At 33.5% G+C, this 27,303-nt stretch overlaps 3 protein-coding genes across 3 annotated transcripts; 1 reads left to right on the top strand and 2 right to left on the bottom strand.

The window, feature by feature from the left end:
- Positions 1–3,175: 3,175 nt before the first annotated feature.
- Positions 3,176–5,403, bottom strand: Irbp (Inverted repeat-binding protein). The gene has a single exon (XM_088267405.1). It carries the CDS (start codon positions 5,198–5,200, stop codon positions 3,347–3,349), a length of 1,854 nt encoding a protein of 617 aa, XP_088123531.1. The 5' UTR covers positions 5,201–5,403; the 3' UTR covers positions 3,176–3,346.
- A 1,518-nt stretch (positions 5,404–6,921) lies between these two features.
- Positions 6,922–20,212, top strand: LOC148304987 (UDP-glucose 4-epimerase-like). The gene is made up of 8 exons (XM_088267419.1): positions 6,922–7,057; positions 13,280–13,517; positions 14,698–14,811; positions 15,860–16,036; positions 17,565–17,745; positions 17,905–17,993; positions 18,800–18,992; positions 19,564–20,212. The coding sequence occupies exons 2-8, from the start codon at positions 13,281–13,283 to the stop codon at positions 19,662–19,664; spliced, it is 1,092 nt and encodes a 363-aa protein (XP_088123545.1). The 5' UTR covers positions 6,922–7,057; position 13,280; the 3' UTR covers positions 19,665–20,212.
- Positions 20,213–20,300: 88 nt separating this feature from the next.
- On the bottom strand, positions 20,301–27,287 carry Mettl4 (Methyltransferase like 4). Its single transcript, XM_088267420.1, has 6 exons — positions 26,787–27,287; positions 26,473–26,717; positions 24,852–24,980; positions 23,555–23,729; positions 22,178–22,352; positions 20,301–20,659 (listed from the first exon to the last, which is right to left on the bottom strand). The coding sequence occupies exons 1-6, from the start codon at positions 27,021–27,023 to the stop codon at positions 20,514–20,516; spliced, it is 1,107 nt and encodes a 368-aa protein (XP_088123546.1). The 5' UTR covers positions 27,024–27,287; the 3' UTR covers positions 20,301–20,513.
- Between the last annotated feature and the right edge of the window lie 16 nt (positions 27,288–27,303).

The raw sequence follows: 27,303 nt of genomic DNA, 5'->3' as shown, positions 1-27,303 counted from the left end.
GTGTGTGCGTGCACGCCGTGCTTTGCGTACACGCACATGCGGGTTCATACTGTATCTGCCGATCTCTTTTCAGTAGCGCACAGGTCATCCTCCGCGGCGGTAGTGTTGCTACGCCAGCTATTGCGGCTACTTCGGTGTATTTTTTTCCTTCTTATTTTCAGATATTTACCAGAACTCATATTACAAAATTGTTATAATTTAACTTCAACTATGGTTAATAAATGTAACATTTAAAAATATTCACATTTTTCCCGTTTTTAAATCACATTTTCATATGGTGTACAAAATACATATCACCGTTGCACACGGCAGTTTTTAGCACCGTGAGGGAAAGGTTAAAGTAATAAAGAACTTTATTAATTAATAAGTAGTAAACTTGAATATATGTTGTTTTTTATATTATGATAGTCACACCTGATTTGTGGATTGTTATTTAGTTTAAATTTATATTCTTATCGTGTTTGATTAGTTTTTAAATATATCGCACTAGTCATGGGTTAAGAAAATGCGTTTACACATTTTTCAAATTTGTAAACAGAAATGCATATTCAATTTTTATCGGAATGGTGACAAGAGACATTTAAGTGAAATGTAACGAAACAATTTTAAAATTGTCTGTTCACGTTTCGTGAAATTATAATAAATTTTACTATTAGATTTAATGGCTGATTAAAAATGAAACAGTAAAGATTCCAGCGAAAATGTTTTTTTTTTTTTAAATTATTTATTTAACACTAATTTAGTTTAAATAAATTATTATAAAGCTAAGTTAGTAAAAATCCGCCTCCGTGATATAATGGCTAGCGTGTTTAGGTACCGTGCCGAAGGTTCCGGGTTCGACTTCCAGGGGAGTGAAAATAAATATGAATGATTTTACACTCTAATACATATTTATTTAATATTTCCCTGGACTGGTCCCTGAAGCGCAGGAGTGATCACCTTGCCTTAAGTAACCATCAAGATAACCCTGCATCATTATGATGCAGTGCCCTATGCACCATTTGGTGCGGATAAGGGTTAGAGAGGAAGAAGTTAATAAAATGTGTTAAACTTGATTTTGTGTCAACAAAGATGTTATGAAGTATACATATTTATAATTATTATTGTAAAAAGATTGTTTTATTCAAGTTCCTAACGATCCAATTTCTGCATCAGTTATTAAAATTCTTTTTAATACACTAAGGACGGGAAAGGTATTTCTACCCCTTCGGTCGATTGATGCTTAAGGACGGTAAGGGCGTTTGTGAACTACACGGAATTTTACCGTCCGGCACTTCAGTTAGTGTGATAAAACGATGATTGGCTTGTGCTTTTGTCCATCTTTCTTCGGATCGGTGCGTGAACACGTTGCGCGTAAATTCCATCAGGCTAAACTGTCGTAGTCGCTTTTATTTTTCAAAAATGGACTGCCGGACGGTTCAATTCCGTGTAGTGCACAAGCGGCTTAAGGGTATTTTTACCTTCTGCGCTGGCCTCACTTCAAAATCAGAAAAGAAGGAATTATTTCATATTTTTAAATGAATACATATTATGTAGATATCTCTTTGTTAACACATTGTGTACGGTGTGCACATATTTGTGCGTTTCAGAAACCTTGTGTGGTGGCGGGGTGCACATTTTTGTGCATTTCGGCTACCTTCAATTTAGTATACAAAAAACACGTCATAAACTTCTAATCTCTTGGCCTTTTTGCTTTTGTTGTGTAGTGGATAGATGTCGTTGTAATATAAAAAATAATACTGATATTTACTGGTTCAAAACATAGCTAATGGTCGTAATCTGTTTTGAAGGAAATGTTACAAATTAACTTTAAACAATGGATACAGACGCGTTTTTTTCTTTGTCCTTAAATGAAATAAAATACAAAGATCATTGTCCTTTACTTAAGTCGGCAGTTGGTACTTACAAAGCAATAAACGCATGTGGGGAAAGCCCATAAATCATTTTTTATTCGCAGATTTTGAGTTTTCGGCGGTTGTTATTTTCTAATATTTTATTAGTGTTTTTAACATTTTTTTTACTTTTGTGATTTGTGGACTAACATGATTTTATTTTGAGACGTTAGAGACCATTTAACCGTTTTTGTATTGTTTTCGAGTTCAACCTGTTCAAAATATGAAGTTCACTGACATATTTTATATTTCCGGGCAGCTGTCTAATGTCGCCCGCCTCAAGATACAGTTTTATCAAAACATTGCCGTAACTAATGTGTTAAATGTTAAACCATATGTGCACAATTATCAAATCCCGTCGTCAGCGGTCCACAGGCGTAAAAAACACCCTTCCTTAGTGTGTTAAGAAAAGGCAATTCAGTTGGCTAGGCTATGTACTTTGCATGCCTCCCGAGAGCCTTAATCAAGCTTGCCTCTTATACAAGGACTACTATACTTAGTCACCAAGTTTTTGAGGTCTAGAATATCCACTACTGACAACTTGCCATCAGTTTTTTTTATTTTTAAAGGAATAACCCGCAAAGCGTCTATTTTAGATGCTTGTCTACATGTGGGATAGTAAGGATAGGGAAGGTAAATGTGAAAAATACATCAAAAATAAATTAATTATAAAGACGATTGAGAATAAATATTTCTTGAATTCATTTTGGAATTGGCGGGAATCGAACCCCAGTTTTGCAGTCATGCGTCTACTCAACTACGCCACGGCGCCTGTCTTGCCTTAACTTTGGGATGCGGACTTGACTTGAGAGTATGCAAGGGAGCTGGCAGCCGATAGAAGAGCCTTGTGGATTCCATGCGCTCCACATAGGGAGCGGACATGGATGAATGAATGACGTGTGCCTATGTGACATAGTATTTATGTTTTGAATATTGAAAGCATTAACTTAGTGGATCATATTGATATATTATTTTGAGAAATAATAACCTGTTGCCGAAACTAGTTGGTTGTTAATAAAAATGTGAGTGGATCAAAAAACAAAGTCTTTTTATTTCTCAAAATAATATTGTATTGTATGTATGCTTTAGAATGAGATTTAGCATACTTGAATAGTATTAAGAGTTCTAGGATGATGCAAAGACAATTTTATTTTATCAGAGAATAAGTCGCTATTAGAGGGCCTACCATGAGGGTGATTTCTTAAATAATTGAAAATTTCATTTCTACTAAAACTATCAAAACTAAAAAGACTTAATATTAGAAATAAAATTAAAAAGACAAGTTAAAATTTTTAACAACATAATTTTAATCAGCAATTTTTAACAGATATTGTTCAGAGAAATATATAGTTTAAACTGCACTTACTTTATTTATGTATAAAAAACAGTGGTAAAATACAATATTAAAAGAACTAAACTAAACTTTGTTTAAATTAAACTTTGACAATTTTAATTCAATTATCGCCACAACTGTGTTCCATTATAGACTGGGCATTTTCATAAACAATATTGACCAACTGATCTTTTTTCAAGCCGGATAATGCCGGATAATTTGGTAAGAAATTTTTCAAAACAAATTTTAACTGCGGAACTGTATATTTACCAGCATCTTTCTTGTTTATCCGCGAAATCAACAAAGCTATGTCTACTTGATCGTTGACATCCGAAGCCACTTTTTTGCTGGGTGCCTTAGAACTTTGAGGCCTCTTTACTGCCGAGTTGTTCATAGGTCCGAAAAGGTGGTGAAACTCGTCCTGTAAGGGTCCCAGTCTGTTGCATTGTTCGTCGACATCTGGCATAGTTGTATCTTCCAATTCTTCCGGAGCTGATTCTTCAAGCGCTAATGCCTCGATCGCTTTGTAAAATGTCTGCAATTTTGTATTCTCAAACATGTCACCGGAAAACTTGAATTTTAGCTTTTTAAGAATGTTTTCCACATTCCTTTTCTGTTCGGCCGTAGCTTCGGGGAGATTCTCCAGAGGAACTTGTTTGAAATGATCAGCGTACGGTAAGTACACCACGTGGAATCCGTCAGGGTGCACTTGGTAGTTGCCTTTCATCACTCTCTTTTGCGGAAACAGGGCGACATAGCGCGCGTGAGCGAACCGACGGGATACCATGAGACAAATAGGCACACGCCCTAGAGCCAAACAGCGATCTCTCAGGGTCAGAAACAATGTGGTGGAACCTTCGACCAAGGCTTCGTTCGGGTAAAGAAATGAGGTAGATTTTAGAAACCATTCGGACATTTTGAGAATGGACGCCGGTTTAAATCCCAGGAGCTTTATGCACGGTGTTCCCGCAAACCGGTACAATTCTCTATGCTCGTCGCTTGTCAGCTTTATCACTCTGTCCCCATACTCTACTTTCATTATCAAATCACTTCGTAAAACGGGAACTATCGGTTTGTTGGACGCAGGGACAGTGGCTTCCTCGCTACCATTTTCTTCCGTTTCTTCTGCAGTATTGGAGACTCTAGAAAGAATATTGGAGGAAACCACTAGGTCATTGGTGTTTCTGTCTAAATATTGCTTCTTTGGAAGTTCCCGTTTCTTGCAGAGCTGATACAATCCGACACCCAGAACGACTTCGGGACCTAAAAACATTTTCAGCTGGGCAGATGCGGACTTCCGGTGATTATTACTCCATATCAGGTTTAGTATATCGTTAGTATCCATAGTCGGTTGGGGAGGCTCCCACTCTGAATACGGCTGATCCAAAATAACTTTTCCCATTTCCGCAAAGAAACTATCCGGAGAAATCGGTTTATCCGAGACATTCACAATGTTTATATTTATTCCTAATGCCCGAACGTCTGAAACTCTTTTAAGTATAACTTTGCGCATATTTGGATCCGGCGGGCGGAGGCAGCTAAGCAACACTATTGTCTGGTTGCTCATTTTCTTGTGACAGCCAGAAAACATTCTCGAGGCCTGCCAGAAAGCGTCTGCCAAACTGTAGTCATCGGTGATGCCCCACTGCTTAGATATGGACATGGGGTCAGAAACAAGCTCCTTCAACTTCTTCATATCAGCAACAGAGGGCTCCTTTAGCTGCACCAACTGCGCGACATTCTTGATACCTTGATTGTCATCTTGCTTCGTGGCAAATAAGCACAATCCGACGAGCTGTTTCGGAGAATTAATGACCACTTTCTGTAAAAAGTTGGAGCAAGTACTCAAAATAACATCAATTGGCCTTTCGTCGTCAATTCTGTCCCACATTGAGGGGGAAACATCCAACAGAATAACACAACCGTTTCCACCACTAAATGGATCATGTTCCTGAGTTTCTTCATCAGAATCCATGTTGGGATATTAAAAATACCGGTATAATTAACACGTTTAAATCGCGTACGAGCACCTTATCAGAACATGGCAATAAAAACTATATATACTATCTATCTGAAGTATAAGCTTATCGGCTACCGACAGACGACAGATATTATTTTTTTAAATAAATGTTTGAAAAGCCGCTAAAGCCATTCAAGTCCTAGCAAGTTCCGTTGAGTATTTTGACGTTTCAACATTCACGATAATTGAAAGTGTGAACATAGTAAATTCAGACACGATCTTTGAGAGGTTTTAACGCAAAAGAGTCATTTCACAATTAACATCAGCATGACTTTATCGTATTGATGATGTTTTTTTTGTTTGACGTGCCATCGGCTTGTTAACTTGTTCCTGTTTTTACTTTGGTCATGACCGAAAGCATAGATTATGTGATAAAACGAGTGGTTAGAAAAGAATTGGTAATCATTTTATGGCTTCAATACATCTTTTGCAAGTGCCTCCTAAATTTACATTTCTGAAGTGTACTTTTGCCGCTGTAATTTAAAATGCTTTGTTTTTACAAATAATATAATAATATTTATAACATATTTAAGGTTTTCTAATATTAATAGTTTAGTCACACAAGAATGATCGATGAACCTTGTCTAGTTTTTGTGATTTTACAATTATGTTATATGAACATATTTTACTTTCGTATTATTTTACCGGTATCGCTAAAGTAAGTAGGTATATGTACTAGAAATTCATTTTACTAAACTTCTTCAATGCCACAATTCTAATATTTTTGCATCTTTATTAATCATTGTTTCACTAACATCCACGTTTCACTAACTTACAGTTCTATACTTCAGACAAATATTTTTAATAAATATGATATACCATATAATACAATACAATGTTTATTAGTACTGCAGGCGTTTGTTTTTACATTTGATTAATAGATTTGATAATAATTAAACTTTGGTTTTATTTTGTGTACACGCATATGCAAACATAGTAGATTCTGAAGGGAAGATAACACGTTGAATATGTAGTGTAGATAGCTTTCACTTTTTTTTTCAAATATCTGACCATATGGATCGACAAACGGTTGAAATTCCAAAGTTGTAAGAAATAGCAGTCAAGAAATAAAATTAAAATTATTAATATTGTGTACTAACTTAATATTTTAAAATTCTAGGGCACTGCATCATATAAACGCAGTATTATCTTGATTGTTAACACTTGAAGGAAAGGTGATCAGCTTTCGCTTCAGGTACGAGTCCAAGGTAATATCGAATAAATATTGGAGCGAAAAAATCACTAATATTTATCTGACCCCCCCTGGGAATCGAACCCGGGCCTCCAGAACGGTAGTCGAGCATGCTGACCATTACACTACGGAGGCGGACAAAATATTAAAATTACCTTTAAAGTATTACCTACATACATACAAGATAATATAAAATATCTAATATGTATAATGAATACATAATTTAAAATATCTTATACATTTCAATTCAACTATCGATTTCAGACGTATAAATTGTGGTTTGCAACACCTGCTTGACCACAGGTAGCAACTCGTGTCTGGCCTCATGTCCAATACTATTCATGTATATTATATACTAATACAATGTATGATGAGGCGTATCTGAGGATACAAAATATGTACCCATGTGGTTCTGGTATTGTCCATGTGGCTGCGCTTCGGAGAAGAGCGAAGAGACGTCACTAACAGGTTCATCGTTCATCCACTCCACTCGCAGTTCATCCGTGGCCAGTGAAATAGTTAGTCTGTGGCCAGTGGCACACGACGGCTCGCCCGCTGCAGACGCGTTCAGTGCATCATCAGCAAGTACTTGACCTTGGGATTTCAAACGCATAAATCAGGTTAGCATTTATCATTAGTGGTTAGCCACATTTGAAAAAATAGAACGTGGATATATTTTCAAATATCCCGCCGTATTTAGTGACAGCATTTTCAACAATTCTCAAAATGTACGATCGATTCATTAAAATTCATTATTCGGAAAAAAACAACGGTTTTATGTTTTGCCGGTTTTGATTGAATTTAGTTTACTCATAGTAATATATAATATATGTATATAATTACGACCTTGAATCATTACATCGTTGATCAACCGGCATAAAAATGTACCGTTAGGTTCAAACTACTTGACGAACTTCTGGGTGCAAATTGCTCTAATCTCAAAATTAAATACACATTTGAAAATGACAGAATACGTTGTACGAAAGATGAAAATTGTAGTGTTTTTTTTTCGATTGTCGAAGAAAAAATAATGATGTAGAGTTTAGGGTAAATGACCTTTGATGAGTTAGATAGTCGGAAAGATGCATCTTATGCATAAATAAATGATCTAACGCGCAACTGTAAAATTGTACAATATCTTCTAACTCGAATAATCTTGTATAACAAGGTTAGTTAAATGTCAGACTTATAAATGAACAAAATGACCACAATAAATTGTATTTTATTATACATAATAATAAAACTATAAATCCACGTCTGTATAAGCGCCCTTACGAAAATGGCGCTATATAAATTAACTAAAATTATTATTGTAAAATATTTAAGCCATAATCCAAATTACAAATGCTTATGATACGAATGTGAATTTGTTTTAATATTTTGTTGAGATTGTTTTAGTACAAATATTACTGGATAGTATATTTATTATTATTTGTTAAATTAAAGTGGTTTAAAATACATTTGATTGTAATTATTATTATTATCCTCAGTTCACAGATCAGATTTTTTATTATTATTAAAAATTGGTTTAAAGTACAAATATATACGGTATACCAGCAAAAAATATATCAACATGAAATAAATCAACATAAAATTGCTTCGGTCCATATTAAAATAATAAATGTAAACATATTCTTATTGGAATCATATTGTTTTCATGTTCTTTCTTTTATTACAGTAAAAAACACATTTTTAATGTATAACCTTTACAGATCATGTAAATTAGACAACAATCTGAACTTTTACTTAAAGCACTCGTCCACCTTTGCACTGTCCATATTACACCAGCCTCTTCGGGTACGGGTATACAACCCCGAGTGCCCTGTACACTGCTGCTATTTTGATTTTCGTTTCATACAGTATGTGCTATTTTTCTTCTGTTCCCTTTCATATACAGTAGTGATTCTTGTCCTCAGTATTCTGTCAAATATATTATACTCTTCTAACTTTGGCTTAATACGATGAAGTTGATACCGCATCTATTCGATACGATGCCCTACGCACCATTGGGTGTGGACAGGGGATTAAATATATATCTGTACTTAATATTTAAGTCAGTTTGTGGTTCCATGGTTGGTCCAAGGATTAGTTTTTACTTATCTGTTATAGGTACGTTTATCTGTTTGCACTAATTTTACATCCTCAATAAAAAATTGCCATTTTTTACTATCTATAGATTGTATGACTTAAGCCCGTGTTTCCAAAATAATGACAGCAGAAGTGTAATGTTGATAATTTATCGTATAAATGATATTAAGAAAGTGTTGGCATTTTGCTCGCTATGTCGTCATCAGACATGAGTATTATATATAATACGATATTATATCTACGTAGGTACTAAATAATGTGGTCATCACCAGCGACGGATTATCATACAGGCGCAATAGGCGCACACTACGACTCCAGAATCTTGGGGCCTCGAATCTTCACTTAGGAGTTTTATTATTTTAAAAAGACATCTCAACATAAATGCAGAAGTATATGGATGTCTAGGCATTTACAGGGTAAATTCCCAGACTGAATCCCCGTAAATGTCCAGACTTCCATATTATTATCCATCTATGTTGAGATGTTAAAAAATGTATAAAATAGCTCTTGGAGATAATCCAGATTTGTGAACAATTTGTGGACACACTCAAAATTTTGTAAATAAAATATGATTGCGAGTTCGGTTCTTAGGCTACATGTTTTATACTTAACCTCTTCGGAATGATAACGTTAAGCCGTGGATTGCGTTTTATAAATTGATAATAAATTATGCAAGTGGATTAAAAATTGATAATCAGTACCTACCGCGATGTCACCGAGTCGTGATATAAATCACCATTTATGAAAATGTCTTCTAAGACGTTGTCCCGCCGCGTGTATGCCGCGGCACACTGGTGTATCGTGGTGATTAGTTGGTGTGTCGCGGAAAAAAAGTCTAGTTTTGTGAAAATAACACAATTGCTCCAAAGTTTGATTGCCTGTGCTCAGTTAAGTAGGCTCACATTTCGCATTAAACATAATATGTTAAATATGTTACCATAATATGGTAAATATGCACCCCTGAAATTTCTTAATTTGGTTGGTGTACCTTGAATAGGAAAAGTTTGCGGAACACTGTTCTAAGACATTTTCATAAATGGCGCTTTGGGCCTGTTAAATCCCAGATCCGCCACTGGTCATCAGTGAAAATTATAACCTATCATCACTCATCTCCCATTAGTGGTTTGTTAACATAGCGAAGGTCACTGGAAGCCATTCGTGCTCATTTCATGCATAAATTATTTGCTATTTTTAAAAGTACTTTTCTATTGCAAATTTGCCCTCGATTTTTTTCTCTTTTAAAAATCCCTCCTCTTGCAATTAATGACCTTTCAATATATATCATTCTCATGGGAAAGTTAATTAAAATTTGCTATCCGCCCCGTGTGCAGTGGTTTGCATGTTTAGATGATGTAGGTCTCGGGTTCGATTCTCAGAGTAAAAATAAATTGAAGTGATTATTACGCTTTTATATTTTTATAAACCCTGTAAGCGAACTCCCTCTCTAAACACGAGCAATCTGCTCTCTTAGTGAGGTAGCACGTAAAAAAAAATGTAACTATGTTGATTATTATGATAAAATATGTAACTATGTTGATTATTATGATAAAATATGTAACTATGTTGATTACTATGTTGATTGTAACTATGTTGATTATTTTTGCCATACAATGTATCTTTGATTAAAAAATTTATAATAAAAAAAATATCATTCGGACTGGTCACCTCGTCATTATGTAATTATTAACCAATGATTACTATGCACCATTGGGTGCTTCATAATGACTCGATCTTATCCCACATCGAGCGTCTAGTGAGTAAATATATTTGAAGAAAGATAATTCAGATAATTTCGTAGTCTTTCCTCCTTCGTCTGTTGCGTTTTCACACATAAGGTGAAAAATGTCACAAAATTTTATTATAATTTTCTTTTTATTAGCATATGCATCATGCTGACTATAATATTGTCTGTTGTCCTGGTTTTTAAAAAAATATATTAGCGAGCGGTTTTAAAAAATTGGACTTGGCACTTCTACCAAATTTATAAAAAAGAGATTTGCAGTTTCATACATACGTATATATTTTTTAAGAATGTGTGAGAACTGAAAACCTCAAAGGTTTTTGTTCGAATTAAAAGACCAATTGTAGATATCTAACTGCAATACGTATAAGGTATAAAAATAGGTACTAAGTACATAACTTGTTACGTTCTTAAAGCACCCAAAAGAAATATTTCTTAATATAAATTCTGTGGTTTTGAGGTTAAAAGTTAGTGTGTACCTATCTACTTAATACGCCCTGCGCCACAAAACAAATTATTTTTGTTAGTATTTCATGTTTGTTAAAATTACACCATCATACTTGTAAGGTTACAACGACATACTTGTAAGGTTTTGACGAAAATGTACGGATGTTATGTAATCTCCGAGATCATAATAATATGTAAGTCTACGTATTATATATTAACTGCATTTATTGAGCGTTAAATTATCGTAGAAAGTTTTGACAAGTTTTCTTAATTTCGCGCTTTTCGAATAACAGTGCGAAGAAAAATTGCGCCAAATTATTATTAGGTACCTACTTGAGATCAAATGCAGTGCCTCCTATATTACGTATAATGGTGGGTAAATTAAATTTGGAACACTGCCGCCGCATCGCGCACTTAGGTAGGTATACCTACCTATTTTATCAAATTTATTACGTTTTGTATATAATTTATATTATTTTGGTCATTTGTTAAAAATGAAGTATGATCTTTTGCAAAAGTGGATTTATTTGTTCAATAAACTGGTATTTAATTCATAAAATATTAAAATTGAAAACAACAAAACGTTTTATATTTCATGTAAATCCATACATCTTCATTTAAAACTAAAATATAAGTACATACTAACTTAAGGTTAATTTACATTTTGCAATAAAAATACACCGAAAAATCGCATTCATTTTTTAAATGGCAAGGCAAGTCATATATGGAAAGATTCAAACATTTTTAGATTCAAGATGTAATTCCTCCTTCCCCCTTAAAAAGCATTTACATACTAAAGATAACAGTAATTTAAACTGGTTAGGTTAAGAATTAATTATAGTAGATAAGTCATTGGAAACAGGTCACATTTGATTAACAAAAAATTTATTATTGTAGAATTTACCTCTGTTTATAAGTAATGCAAATAACACACTTTCTAAACATTCACACAAATCTACCATATGCATATTATTTATACATTCAAAGCGTATAGCAATCACCATTCGTGCCAGCACAATGGATAAGTTTATTCTTTTGTGTTATGGGAAAGAATACCGTAGTGTTTAATTGACTTTTTTAATAATGTAATATAAATAATAATAAATATAAATAATTAACTTAGAAAAAAAACAACAAAAAACAAGATAAAAGTAGATATCTTTGATGCAGTGCCTTATATATCATTGGGAGCATATAAGTTTAGAACAAGAAGAATATGATATCACATTGATTAAGCATTTTTAAAAGGATAACTTATTATGCTTTTATATTAATGGTTCAGATGTAGGGTAGGGAAGAAAGTACTAAAAAAAGGTTTAAAAATACATCACAATACCCAGATCAGTTAAGGACCTCACAAGAACAAGGATGCCAATCCATTTCCAACAAGCTTCTTCTTACCTTTATTCACACACAATTGTGCGTAGGGCACTTCTATCTTGATTGTTAGTTATCTAGGCCTCAGGTCCAGTCCAGAGTGGTTAAATAAATAATACACATTTTTTTTTTAATATTTACTTTGATCCCCCTGGGAATTAAACTAAAGCACAGTAGTCAAATGCATCGGCTATTATTTTATGGAGGCAGCTTCTCTTGCGATTGACAGTCACTAAATCTATTATGTCAGTTTCACGCTCAAGTATCTACTCAACTATGCCACCCATGTAACATTTGTGGTCTTGTGGTGGCTAATATGGTAGCAGAGAACCAAAAATGTATTTTGTGGCTATATCAGCCGCCAAGGTGACCAAAAGGTTAAATGGGCCCAGTGTTTGTACATCTAAGTGTGGTTTTAAACCATACTACTTAATGATTATCATTTTCTTCTATTCGTGTCATGTCGGGTCCCACTTGAAAGTAATTGTCCTTGTCTTGGACAGCTCTAAACAGCGCCTCGACGGTCCTGATCCCATAGATCCCCGTCCAATCTCTTATATTCCGGAGCCAGGGCATCTGTCAACAAGGAAACAATTTAACAGAAATAAACATAACACTATAAAACTATGATTAAAATATAATAAATGCAAAAAAATATAGATTCCATTAATTGATTCGGCAGTCACTTTGTGGTAAAATCTATCCATTTTTTATTAATGTTTTACTTAATAAATATTACTATTTATTAAAATCTACTGTGACACATTTTTCGATGCATTCCGCATAATTTTCAAACACCGTATGTGAAGCTAATGCTAAATTTTAGAGTTGGGTCCTTGGGGCGTTGAAGGTTGAAGAGAGGGTAAGAGCTGTTTCTTATTTTTGTTAGTATTTTTTATTTATTGTCATATTGTTAATTATTGTTTTGTTATTATTTATATTTTTATGAATTTATATTGTTTCAAAATGTTGCAGTTTATGACTTTTCGTATAAATTATTTCTAGGATTTCTACGTGATTATGGTTAGAGTATAGCATCGAAACAAGTGTCACAATAGATTTTAAGAAATAGTGGTATTTACTATGGATAGATTTTACCACAATGTGACTGCCGAATCAATTGATGAAAAGATCTGTCTTCTGCTTACACTCATCAGTGTTTATAATATTTGTATTTACTTTTCCACAGGATGCCATTCCACACAGTGCTGGTGACGGGGGGTGCAGGCTACATAGGAAGCCACTGCGTCGTAGAGCTACTGGAGGCGGGTTACGAGGTGGTTGCTCTGGACAACTTTGTGAATGCAGTCGGAGGAGAGGAAGGATCAGCCGCCCTTACTCGAGTGGAGCAAATAACCGGCAAGAAGGTCACCTTCTACCAATGTGACCTTCTTGATAAGGAAGCTTTGGAATCTGTTTTTAATAAGGCAAGGTTCTTTGTTATTGTCCGCCTCCGTGGCGTAATGGTTAGCGTGTTTAGCTACCGTGCTGGAGGTCGCAGGTTCAATTTCCAGGGGGGGTGAAAATATATGTGTGATTTTACACTCTAATATTCATTTAATGTTACCCTGGATCAGTCTCTGAAGCGCAGGAGTGATCACCTTACCTTCAAATATGTAATAATTATGATAACACTGTGTCAATATGATGCAGTGCCCTATACACCATTAGGAGCGGATAAGGGTTAGAAATAGAAGGAGAAGATTCGTTGTGAACCGCATTTATGCTGATTCTCTAGCTGTGTTAAATGCACATTTAGTTCAGCATAAATAATTTATTTTTTGTTCATGCGGTTGTATCTTTAGAGTGGCCATTCTCTCCAATATGCTAAGACATTTCATGATCATTGACATGAAATGTTTAGATATTAAATTTAAATATATTTTTTTCTAATCCTTATTCTATTATATGATATGCATCGCTTTGGGGCAGTGTCATATCGATTGTTTATTACATGACGAAAAGGCAATGGGTTTAGGGCTGTTTATACTCCTATTTATAAATAGGCAATACTATTAAAATATCACAAAGCAATATGCCATATCGCTCACTCCTTTCAAGAACGTCATAAATCAAAATACTTGATTTTTCAGGAGAACGTTTTTAAAGTTTAAAAATATAACACAATGTGTTAAAAATAAATATCAAGCCACTTACTCAACTTTTTACTGTGCAACAGATCTTTTTAGGTAAAACCTGATGGTTTTTTCTCCATTTGAAAAATATATAGTTTATTTAAAAAAATAATTAAGCAATACCTTTTCTTCAAAATGCAAAAACAACACTTTCTGCCCTGGAGTGGGTAAATATTAAGTTAAAAATATGCCTCTTTTGCTGGGATATAGTACATTTTCTGGGCATTCCGAAAACATGCACAACTGAAAATTGACGAATTTTGATTTATGACGTTCTTGAAAGGAGTGAGCGATGTATGTAATTATGATTAGTGATACCATTTATAGAGGGACATCTAGATATGACCTCCATAACTGGACTGTTAAAATGGTGTTATGCGTTGTGTAACAATAAGGTGATTAGTGTTTACTAGATATATTATTATAACTGTATGAAATATATATTAATAGCAATGTATTTTGTCGCTTACAGCACACAATACAATGTGTTATTCACTTTGCTGCTCTAAAGGCGGTCGGAGAATCTATGCAGCAACCACTCATGTATTATCAGAATAATCTTCTTGGAATGCTGAACTTGCTAGAGGTAATTTTATTGTGCGTACATAAATACAGTAGAACCTCCATTATCACATATTTGATTAAAAGTAAAATGAAGAATTTGACTATTGTGTCTTAAAGCATTTACTTCACTTTGGAATTGACTCCCTGATGTTACTGATTAATGCTGCTAAGTTATTTTCAATATTTTTTTATCTTCTCTGTTATATGGACTTTACATAATCACCATATGAATTTCTGATTAGTCCGGATAATGGAGGTTCTACTATAATAGAAATATAAAGTTTATTGCAACATTGCTTACTTATTCAAGATTTATGTTTTATTTTATATTATTTGGGAATCATACAGTTTACACATAAAAAAAAATATAAAAATAGTTAGTTTAACTATAATAAAAGCCAATTGAATCTCTTTTTAATAACGTCATATATCAAAAAACTTGATTTTTCAGATCATTTTTTAAAGTTTTAAAATATAATACAATGCATTAAAGATAAATATCAAGCCACTTTTGAACTTTTTACTGTGCAACGGATCTTTTTAGGTAAAACCTGAATGTTATTTCTCCATTTGAAAAATATTTAGTATATTTAAAAAAATAATTAAACAATACCTTTTCTTCAAAATGCAAAAACAACACTTTCTGCCCTGTAGCGGGTAAATATTAAGTTAAAAATATGCCACCTTTGCTGGGATTTAGATTTTCTGGGCATTCCGAAAACATGCACAACTGAAAACTGTCGATTTTTGATACATGACGTTGTTGAAAGGAGTGAGCAATATATGTTATGAATACCTTGTTGTATGTTTAAGAGAGAGAAAAGAAGAAAGGGTGTGTGTGTTTATTTAAGTACATTTCATGGTCAATTTAAAGAAAACTCAGTTCAAAAAATAATTTAATAATATGACATAAGGATGGGTAAAGGCCTGTAATATCATGGCTACTTTCAGTTACATAATGTACTTATGTATATACTGCTGTGAATGCCTTGTAAGGATATTAATATACTAGAATACCGGTTTTAAGGCATGCACTGGAATCCCATTAAGTTTATTTTAATGACTTTCAGGTGATGAGAAGACATCTGTGCTTTCAACTGGTATTTTCAAGTTCATGTACAGTTTACGGGGAACCAGAATCCTTGCCTATTACAGAAAGTCACCCCACGGGCACCATCACTAATGTATATGGAAGAACCAAATACTTTATAGAGGAGATGTTAAAAGACCTTTCTACGGCTGACAAGGTAATATTTTATTTCACTGTAGTAGTATTATCGATTTCGCACCTCCTGTGTCCTACCCTCATATAACAATACAAATTTATTTTATAAAAAATATTATTGGCTACCTTGGTTTTGAATTTTATTACAAAGTTTTTCGATATTTGGCAAATATGTGGTTAACTTAAGTCGAACACAGTAATCGAGGTTTGCTAGGAGCATATTCTGAACATATTATATTTTGTAAAATGTTTGCTCACAAGAACACATGAAACCAAATGCTGATAATAGAGCAAATGCAATTTTTAAACATATTTTTTATAGAAATTTCGCCCAGCATGACGATATTGCAATCATGTGATAGTTTTAAGATGCTGGCGAAGATCTTTAAATTTAATTGTTAAAAACATTATTATTTATTCACTTTACTTTTGTGATTGTTATTATTTTCAATGAATAAATAATTTTATTTAAAAAAAATCATATTTTCTTGGTGTGTAATTCAAAATGTCAGTGTTAATTACCCCCGGGTTGCCAACCACTGGTTTATATTATTTACAATCTAGACATCGATTATTACAGTTTCATTAAATCATTTAATTAGATGTTTTAATAGTGTCCTGCAAAATTTCACTCAGCAATATTGAACATATTCAAGAGGAATATTTTTAACGAGAAAACAAGATCATAAATAACTAAAAGACACTGGTGTTATACTAAGGACTCTCAATTGGTTGTAGCCCAGATGCTGATTTATTACTATGTATGGATTATTTATTTGCATATTATGCTAATATGTCATACAATGTCAAACGGTTTTGTTTATTCAAAGATATACTTAGTTATTCAAATGTATTATTCATAAACATAAGAAACTATGGAATATTCCAATAATAAATGATGAATGTCAGACGGTTAATTTATATAATTTTGCAATATATTTTTATTCTGAAAAAAATCAGAAATCTAGAGAGATATTTTTCGTATCCACCTATTGGCGATCTTGTTAGATATTTTAAGGCGATAATTACTCTCATCTGATCTAATAGTCAACATCAGGGAGACCTGACAGAAGAAGAAATATTAAAAATTCATTTAAATGAAATATTTTAATTAATAAAAGATTCATATTTATGTTCTTATTATATACACAAATATTTAAATTTCATAATATTTTTGTAGGCCTAAGGGACCTGTTATTAAAAATACATATAAAGTTGTGATAGAGTGTGTTTGAACCCAGATACTTTGACTCAATCCGCAATTCGGTCCATGTAGGTTAAGCAGAGTCGCCCTCTACAGTTAGTTCCTTCGCACATGCCTTCCACAAGTTTAAGAAGCAGGCCTGGGTGTCTTAAATTAAGGCACACCCATTTGGTTTGCTGTTGTGTTATGATTTATTAAATAAAATTACTGTGTTTTCATTTCAGTGTAATCAATATGAATATGTCCACTGATAATGGAATGATATATTGTACTAACAGTTTTTCTTTTTTCAATTTCAAACCTCTAATAAGTTGTATTTTTTTCTTTTCATGGTGATTTACCAAAGACATGGAACATAATAGCCCTCAGATACTTTAACCCAGTCGGGGCACACCAATCTGGGCTCATAGGAGAAGATCCCACAAAGGAGTTTGCCAATATTATGCCGTATATGGCACAAGTTGCCCTCGGGAAGAAACCGGCTCTCACAATTTACGGGACTGACTATAATACTGAGGATGGGACAGGTTTGTCATTTCATAATCAGTAAATATTTGTATGAAATTTAGGTCTATTCGCATGATGTTAGTGTGGCTGACTATTCGCATGGTGTGGGTTTGTTTATGCTTTAATACAGCACTGTTAAACAACAATACAATACTACAGCACCAACTACAATATTTCAGGTGTACGAGATTACATTCATATAATGGACTTGGCCAGTGGTCATGTGGCAGCATTGAAACTTCTGAACTCTGCCCAACTTGGGCTTAAGGCAAGTTTATTGATAATAATAAATGATACATAATATACAGTCAAACTCCGATGTTATGGTTTCTAGTTGAACACCAATTTAATTTAACAGAAGGGAAGCAAGATGAAAGCGGATTACTTTTAACAGAAATTTATTCAGTTCTATAAAATTACAATCAAGAAATAATTAAGAATAATCGCGTGATTCTAATATGAGAACAGTTGAAATACGTGTCGATCGGAGGACGGGCGGTGACGAAATGTGACGGGCCAGTTTCCGCTCGTTGCGGGCTCAGTAGGGTGTTCGGTTATTCATTCGATTCGAGTTGCCATAGATGTGTGGGTTGCCAAATGTAAAATAATCCAACGGACCAGGCCATTTTATCTTATAAAGAGGTCTCTTCCATATCCACACTTTCTGAAAACAGAAAGGGTAAAATGGACTCAAGCCAGCTCTCTTTTAAACAGGTTTCTCTTATATCCAGGTATGACCAAGTGTGTGTACCATATATTTATACACATATTTATTAATTAAATGTGTCCCTACAAGAATGTAGGGAATAAATGTATATTAACAGGTTTATTATTAAGATCAGTAATATATTTGATGCCACCCCAAGTGCTGTAGCCATTGCTGCTTTCTCCATTACCTACCATGTATTCCAACTCCTCTCAAATATAGCAGTAATGTCCTTCACCTTGAGATCCTTAATTTATGTTTTCTACACCCCATTGAGAGTTGCCAGAATTTTAAATAAAATATTTTAATTAAGAATTTTAAAAAAGTACCTAACCATTGCAGACTGATGAAATATATATTTTTTTCAGGTATACAATTTGGGCACAGGTAAAGGAGTCTCTGTAAGGCAGCTTGTCACCGTTTTCGAGAGAGTTACGGGGGCCAAAGTGCCCCTCCGGATGGAGGGGAGGAGAGACGGAGACATATGTGCCATGTGGGCAGACCCCACACTCGCCAAGAACGAACTTAATTGGACAGCTAAATTTTCTCTCGAGGATATGTGTAAGTGATCATTACCCAATTTTATATTATTATTAACCTTTTGATAGACACTATATCTATTTGAGATAAGAATTTGATACATATGTGTAGAAATATTTTATTTCATTTTATTTGATTATTAAATGATAATTTTTGCACCCATGCACTATAAGAGATTTGTATGCTCTTGTGTGTATACCATATATGTATACACACAAGTACAAACTCTATACTCTAATAGAAATCATGACATCTACAGGCGTGTCAAAATTAAGGAAAATAGCTCTACTTGTTTAGACATTACATCATATTACCTCAATGTTCTAACTTGTTTAGATTTTGTGTCATGTTTTGATGTGAATAGACATTGTGTCAATTAAAGAATTGTAATAAAACAGCTGTATCTTGGCAACATTGCTCTTGGGATATTTTTAAGGAATGCAGAATATATTTATATACAGAATAAATTAAAATAAATACTACATTTAAAACTGTAACAGAATTTCAAACTTAGCACTAGTGTGTAAGGTGAGTTAGCCTTCAGAGGCAGAATCTGAAAATAACAAATAAATATATTATATTAAAATTACAGGTGCTGATTTCTGGAGGTGGCAAACGATGAATCCGGATGGCTATCCTAAGAAACATGTCAACAACCATAAACAAAACAATAATTGCAATGGGCACTCATGATAACCCTTTTTAAAAAAATATATAATTATCAACTGGACTTAGCAATGTTCTATTAGTAATATATTCCTACATAAATAGGAGCTACTATAATAATTTAATTTAAACACTTTTTTACAAGACTTGGACACTGGAAGTTTTTTCCAAATAATAATATTCTGTATATTAATGGTAGACAAAAAATGTCAATTGAAAATTTTTGGCGATAGTTATATTTTTATAATTTTTTTGATTATATTAATTACTTTATTTATCTATTTATAATGAAAGAATATAGCTATTGAACTAGATAAATTAATATTTTTTAGCCAGAATCGTTTTAATTTCATATAACATAATGAAGGTCGATTAATAACGATCTAAACATTAATAAAATAAAAATAAAATAATTGTTAATTTTGAGAATACCACCACTTTAAGAAAATTTGTCTTCATTTAACCGACATCCAGAAAACTATAATAAATTTACATATATAAGATATGAGGAAGATTTGTACTTAATTACTTTTAAGTAATTAAACTTAAATAATATTTTTTTTTATATAAAAAGGTCTCACAATTATTACTTTGGTCAGTAATGTTGTTTTTTATTATTATTTGATGTGCTATATGACTTAAGCAAGGAAATATTAAAAACTATTTTTCAAAAATATGTATTTTATTCTTAATAATATCTTGATATTTTATTCTTTATCTTTTATTGTCAAGCAATAGTTGTGTGCATTTTTCCAATGAAGAGAGTTGTCTATAGAGACCGAAGGTTTTTATAGTGGCGCGTCTTCAGTTAAATGGAATGCCATTAGGGAATTACAAGAGGTACTGAAGAGTTCCTCGTCTCATGTGTGTGGGGAGTCAGTCCACCTGGGATTTAATGTAAAGTGAAGAGTGTTGCCATCGTAATGGTTCCAGCCCCAAGCTAGTTGTGTCCGGAAGTAAGTAGCGGGCGAAAATTTCTAAACATTTCTTGTCTTCTGATGCGAGATATGGAGTGAGGACATCTGAAAAATAATCAATATCACATAGATTAATGATATATAAATGTGAGTTCATACAGTTGTAGTGCCATAAGTCACAATTGAAAACATTTTACATACATGGGAGAAATCAATCTATGGGTGGTGACTGACTGGAGCCATTTCGTCGTAACGTAACACGTTACGATGCGAGCATTCATATAGTCAGTACAGCGAGCCGAGCGATGCTACGACGTTACGTTACGACAAAATGCTCCGGTCAGTCACCACCCTAAGAAATAAGTTTTCAAAACAATTTGTTGTAGTCAACTAATAAGTCATATTTGCAAGTGAACCCGTCATATAATAAAGAACTATTATGGTTTTTAGTCATCGTATTTGTGAAAGTTTAAAAAAGTTATATGAATTTGTTAAAAAAAAAATTACATCTATTTTTTTACAGGGATTACCCGAAAAGCCAATTTTAGACTCTTGTCTGGATGTAGAATAGTATGGATAGGGAAGGTAGATATAAGAAATACATCACAAACACCCTGTACAATGGAAAATAAATATTGGTTAAACTTCTTTTGTAATTGGCGGGAATCGACACCGCGATGTCAGTTACGCAATCGAGTGTCTGCCTAACTACACCACAGCGTCTATCGCAGTTTTCATTTAGAGTTAAAATATTCAACTATTAGTTTTTATTTACATTTCAATGTACACATTGGAGAGTGTAATTCAAAAGTTACAAAAGAACATTGTCAATTTACTTCACCAATAAAAATTAAATTAAATGAAAAATACCAATATAAAAAAATGAGACCTGATCTTAAGTCCTTTTTAAATGAATTTACATATTTCTATCATAATTACTAAAAAATAGTAAGAATATAATACAATGATCACTAAAACAATGTTCAAGTTATCATTTAATCATAAAAAAACTACTTATTTAAGTATGTAATAAAAAATAATTAAGAAATGGGTTTTCAACAATTTTTTATGAAAAATATATAAAATACCATAATTGTGTGGTTGATAGTATTTTCATAAAAACTAACTAAGTAACCATCACACCACTTCCCAGGAGGTGCAGGCAGAGAGAATAGGATGCCACACTAATCTCTCTGAGAAAACAATCTTCGCTTCTTCCGCATTTATGCATCTCCTCATGAAATTATCCGGAACATTGGTCTGTATGTTCCCGATAGTTACCTAAGACAGCGTCGACATATGTAGATTGTTTCACATTCCTATACACAGGACCAACCTGCCGACGGTTATGCCTGTAGGAAGAGCTACCGCTATGTTGAACAATATCTCATTGGATATTGATCTGTTCCATGTGTCTGAAGGAGTTTTCCGAAGCGGGATTCTTCTACACCTTTAGCAATAGTTCTTGCATATATTTTATTTTAATGTATTTTTAATGTATACAATTTAAATTTTTTATAGTTTATATATTAATTGAAATAAATAAATTGAATTGAAATTGAAAAATACCCTACGATTATTTTAATACAATGAGTATTGATGTAGTAGTTAAAAATTATGTACCATTAAGAGGAGGTTTGTGTGAATGAAGAGCGCTCGGTACGCTGAGGATAATTCTGTTCTCCTGTGGAAGCACTTGACCTGGTGACTTCTCATATATTCCTAAAATGATTTTCTCAAAAGGTTGTTTGCCATTGATTTCTGTGAAGGGACAGATGGGTAATCCACTTCTTGTTACCTGAAAACATACATATATCGTAGTCGTACAGGAGAAAGTGACCAACTAACACAACGTAAAATGTTCAGGAGTGCCATTTAAGTCACTTTTGCTTGGCAAGAAAATAAACATCAATGCAGTTAGTCATTTTTAACAAGTCAATATATTATACTTCCAAATTTAAAATCCTTTGGGCTTTTTTCAGGGCAATATTAAGCTAGTAAGATATCAAATAGTCAATGATCACGTTTTTGTACACAATGCACATGGTCACTTTTTCCTGTAAGACTACGATATTTTTTAACAGTTTAACAGAATCTTCTTCATCTTCTTCTGTGCGTGTCATGTCAGGTCCTCCTCACGTTGACTATTACTTGAGAGTTATTTTCCTTGTCTTAGGCAGTGACTCGACGGTTCGGATCCCCGTCCAATCTCGTATATTAACAGAATCACCTTTATAAATTGATAACTTTATGATTGGACCAAACACATGAGAACTGAAAGAAAAATGAAGATATAGAAAACATGTGTTTGACCAATAGCCACTTATGGAATTGAGGCAAGGATGGATACTTATAGAATGAAATCTGGAGTTTGAACCTCTGAGATGAGAACTCTCCGATCTATAACCAGAAACATGTTGCAATACCACGTAAGAAACGTGATATCCGCAGCATGTGTAAGATAGAAGATATTGCAAGGTGGTGCAATGTCAACGGAGGCGATACTGTAATGAGCACGTAAACAGAATGTCTGAAGACAGACTTCCACGAATCGCCCTTCAAGGAAACCCTGAAGGACGTAGACCCCTAGACAGAGCCCTGAAAAGGTGGAGAGATAGCTGGCAGTCGATAATAAAGCGGCAGTAGAAAATGTTTCATTGGCAGATCTTCTTTGTTCTAGAATCATATATGGTAAGCATATTCTGATATCGAGTAGTGAAATTTCAAAGTGTAAATATTACATAATGTTTTTTTGTAAGCCAAGTTGCATATAACACAGGACGCCAACGTGTCATACGCGGTTGATAACGCATGACTAAAATAGGACGCCAACATAGCATATAGGGTGTTAACAATGTTAAATTGATTTTTGCAACAAAAAAAAGCATTTCCAGGCGCAAGATTCGGGAAAAATTGTGCAGTCGGTAAATTTTTACTAGCGTTTTATTTTTTAAATGCGCAGAAGAATAATCCAAAGTAAAATAATTGATAATTATTGACCTTCATCCAAAACCAGGTAGCTGCATAAGACACGCCCCAGGCTGGGAACATTTCTTCTTTTATTGCAATTTCGTGAGCCGTACAGTTGGTGCACCACACTGCTATCACCGCACCACTCGCCAGAAATTGTTTAAGCGGAAGGTTAACTATTTCCTCGTTGTACAGCATTGCGTAGCTGCAATAAAAATTTTAATGTACTTTTTTTTAAAAAAGAGAGGCGCAATAACAATCTGGTTACTGAGAAGAAAAATATGGAAAATAATGAACTAATGAATCGGGTTGTCGTTCCATGGTAAGTGTCGCGGATTCACAGATTTTTCTGCCACAGTTTTTGTGTTTGAGCCCACTCTACTACTACTTGATTCCTATGTTCTGAAATATATGTATATGTTAATAAAAACAACACAAATTTAACCTTTAAAAAAATACAAGGCTAATTGACTGCAGTGGAATTGAGTTATACATTTATTCAATGCAATCATCTTGAAAAATATACAAATTGTCTGTAGTTTAATTTTTATTTTATTTTATTTTACTCTATTTACGACTAATGCCTTTAACAATATTAACAAAAATATGTACTATAACAATTAAGAATACTAATTAGGGTCGTATACTAATCACAAGTAACCGCAAACCCAATTCCGATCAGTACAATGTTTTTTGATGTCTTTCGCATTATGCTAAAAGCAAGCAAATAGAACACTTAAAAGCATCTCCCGCCCTCTACCAACAGTATGTAAAAGACGCTTTTAAGTGTTTCCACAAGCAATATGTTAAGGGGATTTTGGTCCATTGATTTTAAGCGAAGCAGACCACCTCCACCTCCGTAGCGCAGTGGTCAGCGCGTTTGGCTACCGTGCTGGAGGTCCCGGGTTCGATTCCCAGGAGGGTCAAAATAAATGTGGCCGATTTTCACTCTCATATTTATTTAATATCACCCTGGACTGGTACAAGAAGCGCAGGGCTGATCACCTTGCCTTCATGCAATTTACGATCAAGATAACACTGCATCGCTACGATGCAGTGCCCTATGCACCATTGGGTGCGGATAGGGGTTAGAAGAAGTAGAAGAAGAATTTTAAGCACTCTTAATTGAAGATTATACATACACCCAAACACCAATAATATTTCTGAAAGATTAAACGCTATTGAATAAAAAGTTGATGTGCTAATGTTATTTAAGATAAATAAATGGACCAAAACTTCCATTTTAGCTGACATATTATTTTTGTAATTGTGTTGCCTTCATATTTAAATTTATTTCGAAGAAAAAATTAATAAATCGTATAGAAACCTGCTGTCTGGATTCTTTGCTTTGCTTCTCCTGATGTATTTATTCCACCACGGGGGATCCAAAACCACTAAGTTGAACAGGTGGCCTTGTAACTTTGGTAAAGTAAGCCTAACATCGCCACAAAAAAACCTGAAAAGGAGATTTATCAAGATATTTAGAATCAAACAGAAAACTAATGTTCTATTTTGATTATTTGAGTAAACACGCACATATTAATTATTTCACGTTATACCTATAGAGTTTTTACAATGTTTTGTCATATTGTTTTAACTTTAGAAGAATTTATTTGTTAAAAATAGAGTAAAATGGCTCTCAATACGAAATATGTTAGAATATAGATACAACATTTTGAGTGTGTCCAAATACTTGTTCACAAAATCTGGATTATCTCCAATTACAGGAGTTATTTTCATATTATTTTTTGACATCTCATCAAAGATGAAGAAGAATATGGAAGTCTGGGCATTTACGGATTTATGTATTTGGACACACTCAAAATGTTGTAAATAAATTATCTGGTCAAATTATAAGCTTAATAATAAAAATGAAAATGGTATTTTCTGGCGTTTCTCATGTGTGTGATTATAATCCAGGATTCGGATCTCACATACTAATATAAGAGTTTCTGCTTAATAAAAAGCTTCTTTACATCTCACCAATAGATGATTCTAGTGAAGTTCTAGTGATTCAAGAACAAGGTTTCTAAATTGGTTCATATATATAGAACTTCCAAGAATTTGAGTAGTGTGGTTGTCAATAATGGGTAGAATTGGTGAATGTTACACGTGTGTAAAGTGATCACTTAAACCAGCCTATGACGGTCGTCAGCCCCGTAAATGCCCAGACTTCCATATTCTTCTTCATCTTTGATGAGATGTCAAAAAATTATAAGAATATAGATAAAGGACATTTAGTTTCTCTTTTGAGTCTTAATTCTAGGTAAACCAAAGACTAACTCCTGCCATTTTGTTAGTATATATTTGATAAACTTTTAGGCATATGGACAGCCTGTTTAAGTGAAACATTTTAGGCGGTGATTTGATAATTGATAATTGGACATGAATTGAGAGTGAAATTCCAAGGACACTCACGTTTATCAGGCACATTTCATTACATGAGAGAGAAGAAAGATACAACGTAGAGAGAAGAAGGAGAAAGAGAGCTATACATTTCGACACCACAAAAGTGGAGCAAAAGGGAGTGACATATGCACAATGATACAGAGTAATAGAATAATTTAAATAAATAAATAAATTGTGTCACATGTGCACGCATTGTAGATGTACAAATCAGACGTTATATTTGAACAGTGCGTTAAAAGACGCTTTTTCATGGTCAGCACCCTGGGCTGCCGTACTGGAGGTCCCGAGTTCGATTCCCAGGGGGGGTCAAATAAATATAAGTGATTTTTCACTACAATATTTATTAAATATTACCCTGGACTGGCTCCTGAAGCGGAGGGCTGATCACCTTTCCTTCATGTGTTAATGATCAAGATAACACTGTGTTTATATGATGCAGTGCCCTATGCACCATCGGGTGCGGATAAGGGTTAAAAAATATTAATTCAGATATTATAATTCTTTGTGAAATAAATAAATAATTCAGCAACACTATAAACCTGGAGTTTGGTGGGAGCAGTATATCACAGTTTTTTAAGTGTTGATATACAGCTGTCGATGCTGTATTCCCGCCATTGATTCCGGACAACTGACTGAGAATCGTTGAAGATGCTGTGCATTTGCTTGCGGTTCTTCTTGCATCTTCATTGGAACCATGGAACGCTCGCGGCAAATCAAACAAAGATAAGTTTTCATTTTTTGATAACTCTATAAAATTTTCGTATGATAACTTTACTTCTGCAGCCTGAAAAGAATAGCAGGATAATGTCGGCTGAACAAAAAATATCAGACATAAATAAAGACGTTTAGATACCGTGGGATCCAGCTGTTTATTCTTTTTCTTAATTTTCCTTTTTTTGCTTGGTGGAACACTGTCAGTTGGCTCAATACTATTGTCAATTTGTTTGTAAGGGTGAAATATTTCAAATAATTCATTACGCATTCCGTATTTACAGATATTTCCTTCATAACACGTATTTTTGTATATTTTTGATATGAAATCAACATGGGAAATAACGGATACATTTGAATTACTAAATAATACGCTCATTTGTTTAATAACTAATACATTTTTATAAGAAAATTATCACAGAGTTACTCATTATATAAAGATGATGAAAGTGCAATATTTAAAATTTATATTATCCATACACATAACGCACATACGAAACAAAATCGCGCGCCACTTGACAGAATTATTTCTGATTTTGACATATCCGTGCAGTGTTGCTGCATAAAATATTTCTTATTAAATTTTTGTGTAGTTACTCGCAAGTTACCATCGTCATTTTTGCTGTTGGTTGAACTTTGGAACTCTTTTTTTTTTCGTT

This window comes from Brachycentrus maculatus, unplaced genomic scaffold (assembly GCF_059751285.1).
Source record: "Brachycentrus maculatus isolate JH-2025_06_01 unplaced genomic scaffold, ASM5975128v1 h1tg000294l, whole genome shotgun sequence".
NCBI lineage: Eukaryota > Metazoa > Arthropoda > Insecta > Trichoptera > Brachycentridae > Brachycentrus > Brachycentrus maculatus.
Note: the sequence above shows the minus strand (reverse complement) of the source record. Positions and strands in the feature narration are given on the sequence as shown.

Excerpts from the sequence above, each read along its gene's own strand:
- Irbp (XM_088267405.1), bottom strand. The coding sequence starts at position 5,200 with ATGGATTCTGATGAAGAAACTCAGGAACATGATCCATTTAGTGGTGGA.
- LOC148304987 (XM_088267419.1), top strand. The coding sequence starts at position 13,281 with ATGCCATTCCACACAGTGCTGGTGACGGGGGGTGCAGGCTACATAGGA. Across the intron at positions 16,037-17,564 it reads ACCTTTCTACGGCTGACAAG|ACATGGAACATAATAGCCCT; the intron begins GTAATATTTTAT and ends GATTTACCAAAG. Across the intron at positions 17,746-17,904 it reads TAATACTGAGGATGGGACAG|GTGTACGAGATTACATTCAT; the intron begins GTTTGTCATTTC and ends ACAATATTTCAG.
- Mettl4 (XM_088267420.1), bottom strand. The coding sequence starts at position 27,023 with ATGAGCGTATTATTTAGTAATTCAAATGTATCCGTTATTTCCCATGTT. Across the intron at positions 24,981-26,472 it reads CTGCTCCCACCAAACTCCAG|GTTTTTTTGTGGCGATGTTA; the intron begins GTTTATAGTGTT and ends TCTCCTTTTCAG. Across the intron at positions 20,660-22,177 it reads ACACAAACCTCCTCTTAATG|ATGTCCTCACTCCATATCTC; the intron begins GTACATAATTTT and ends ATTATTTTTCAG.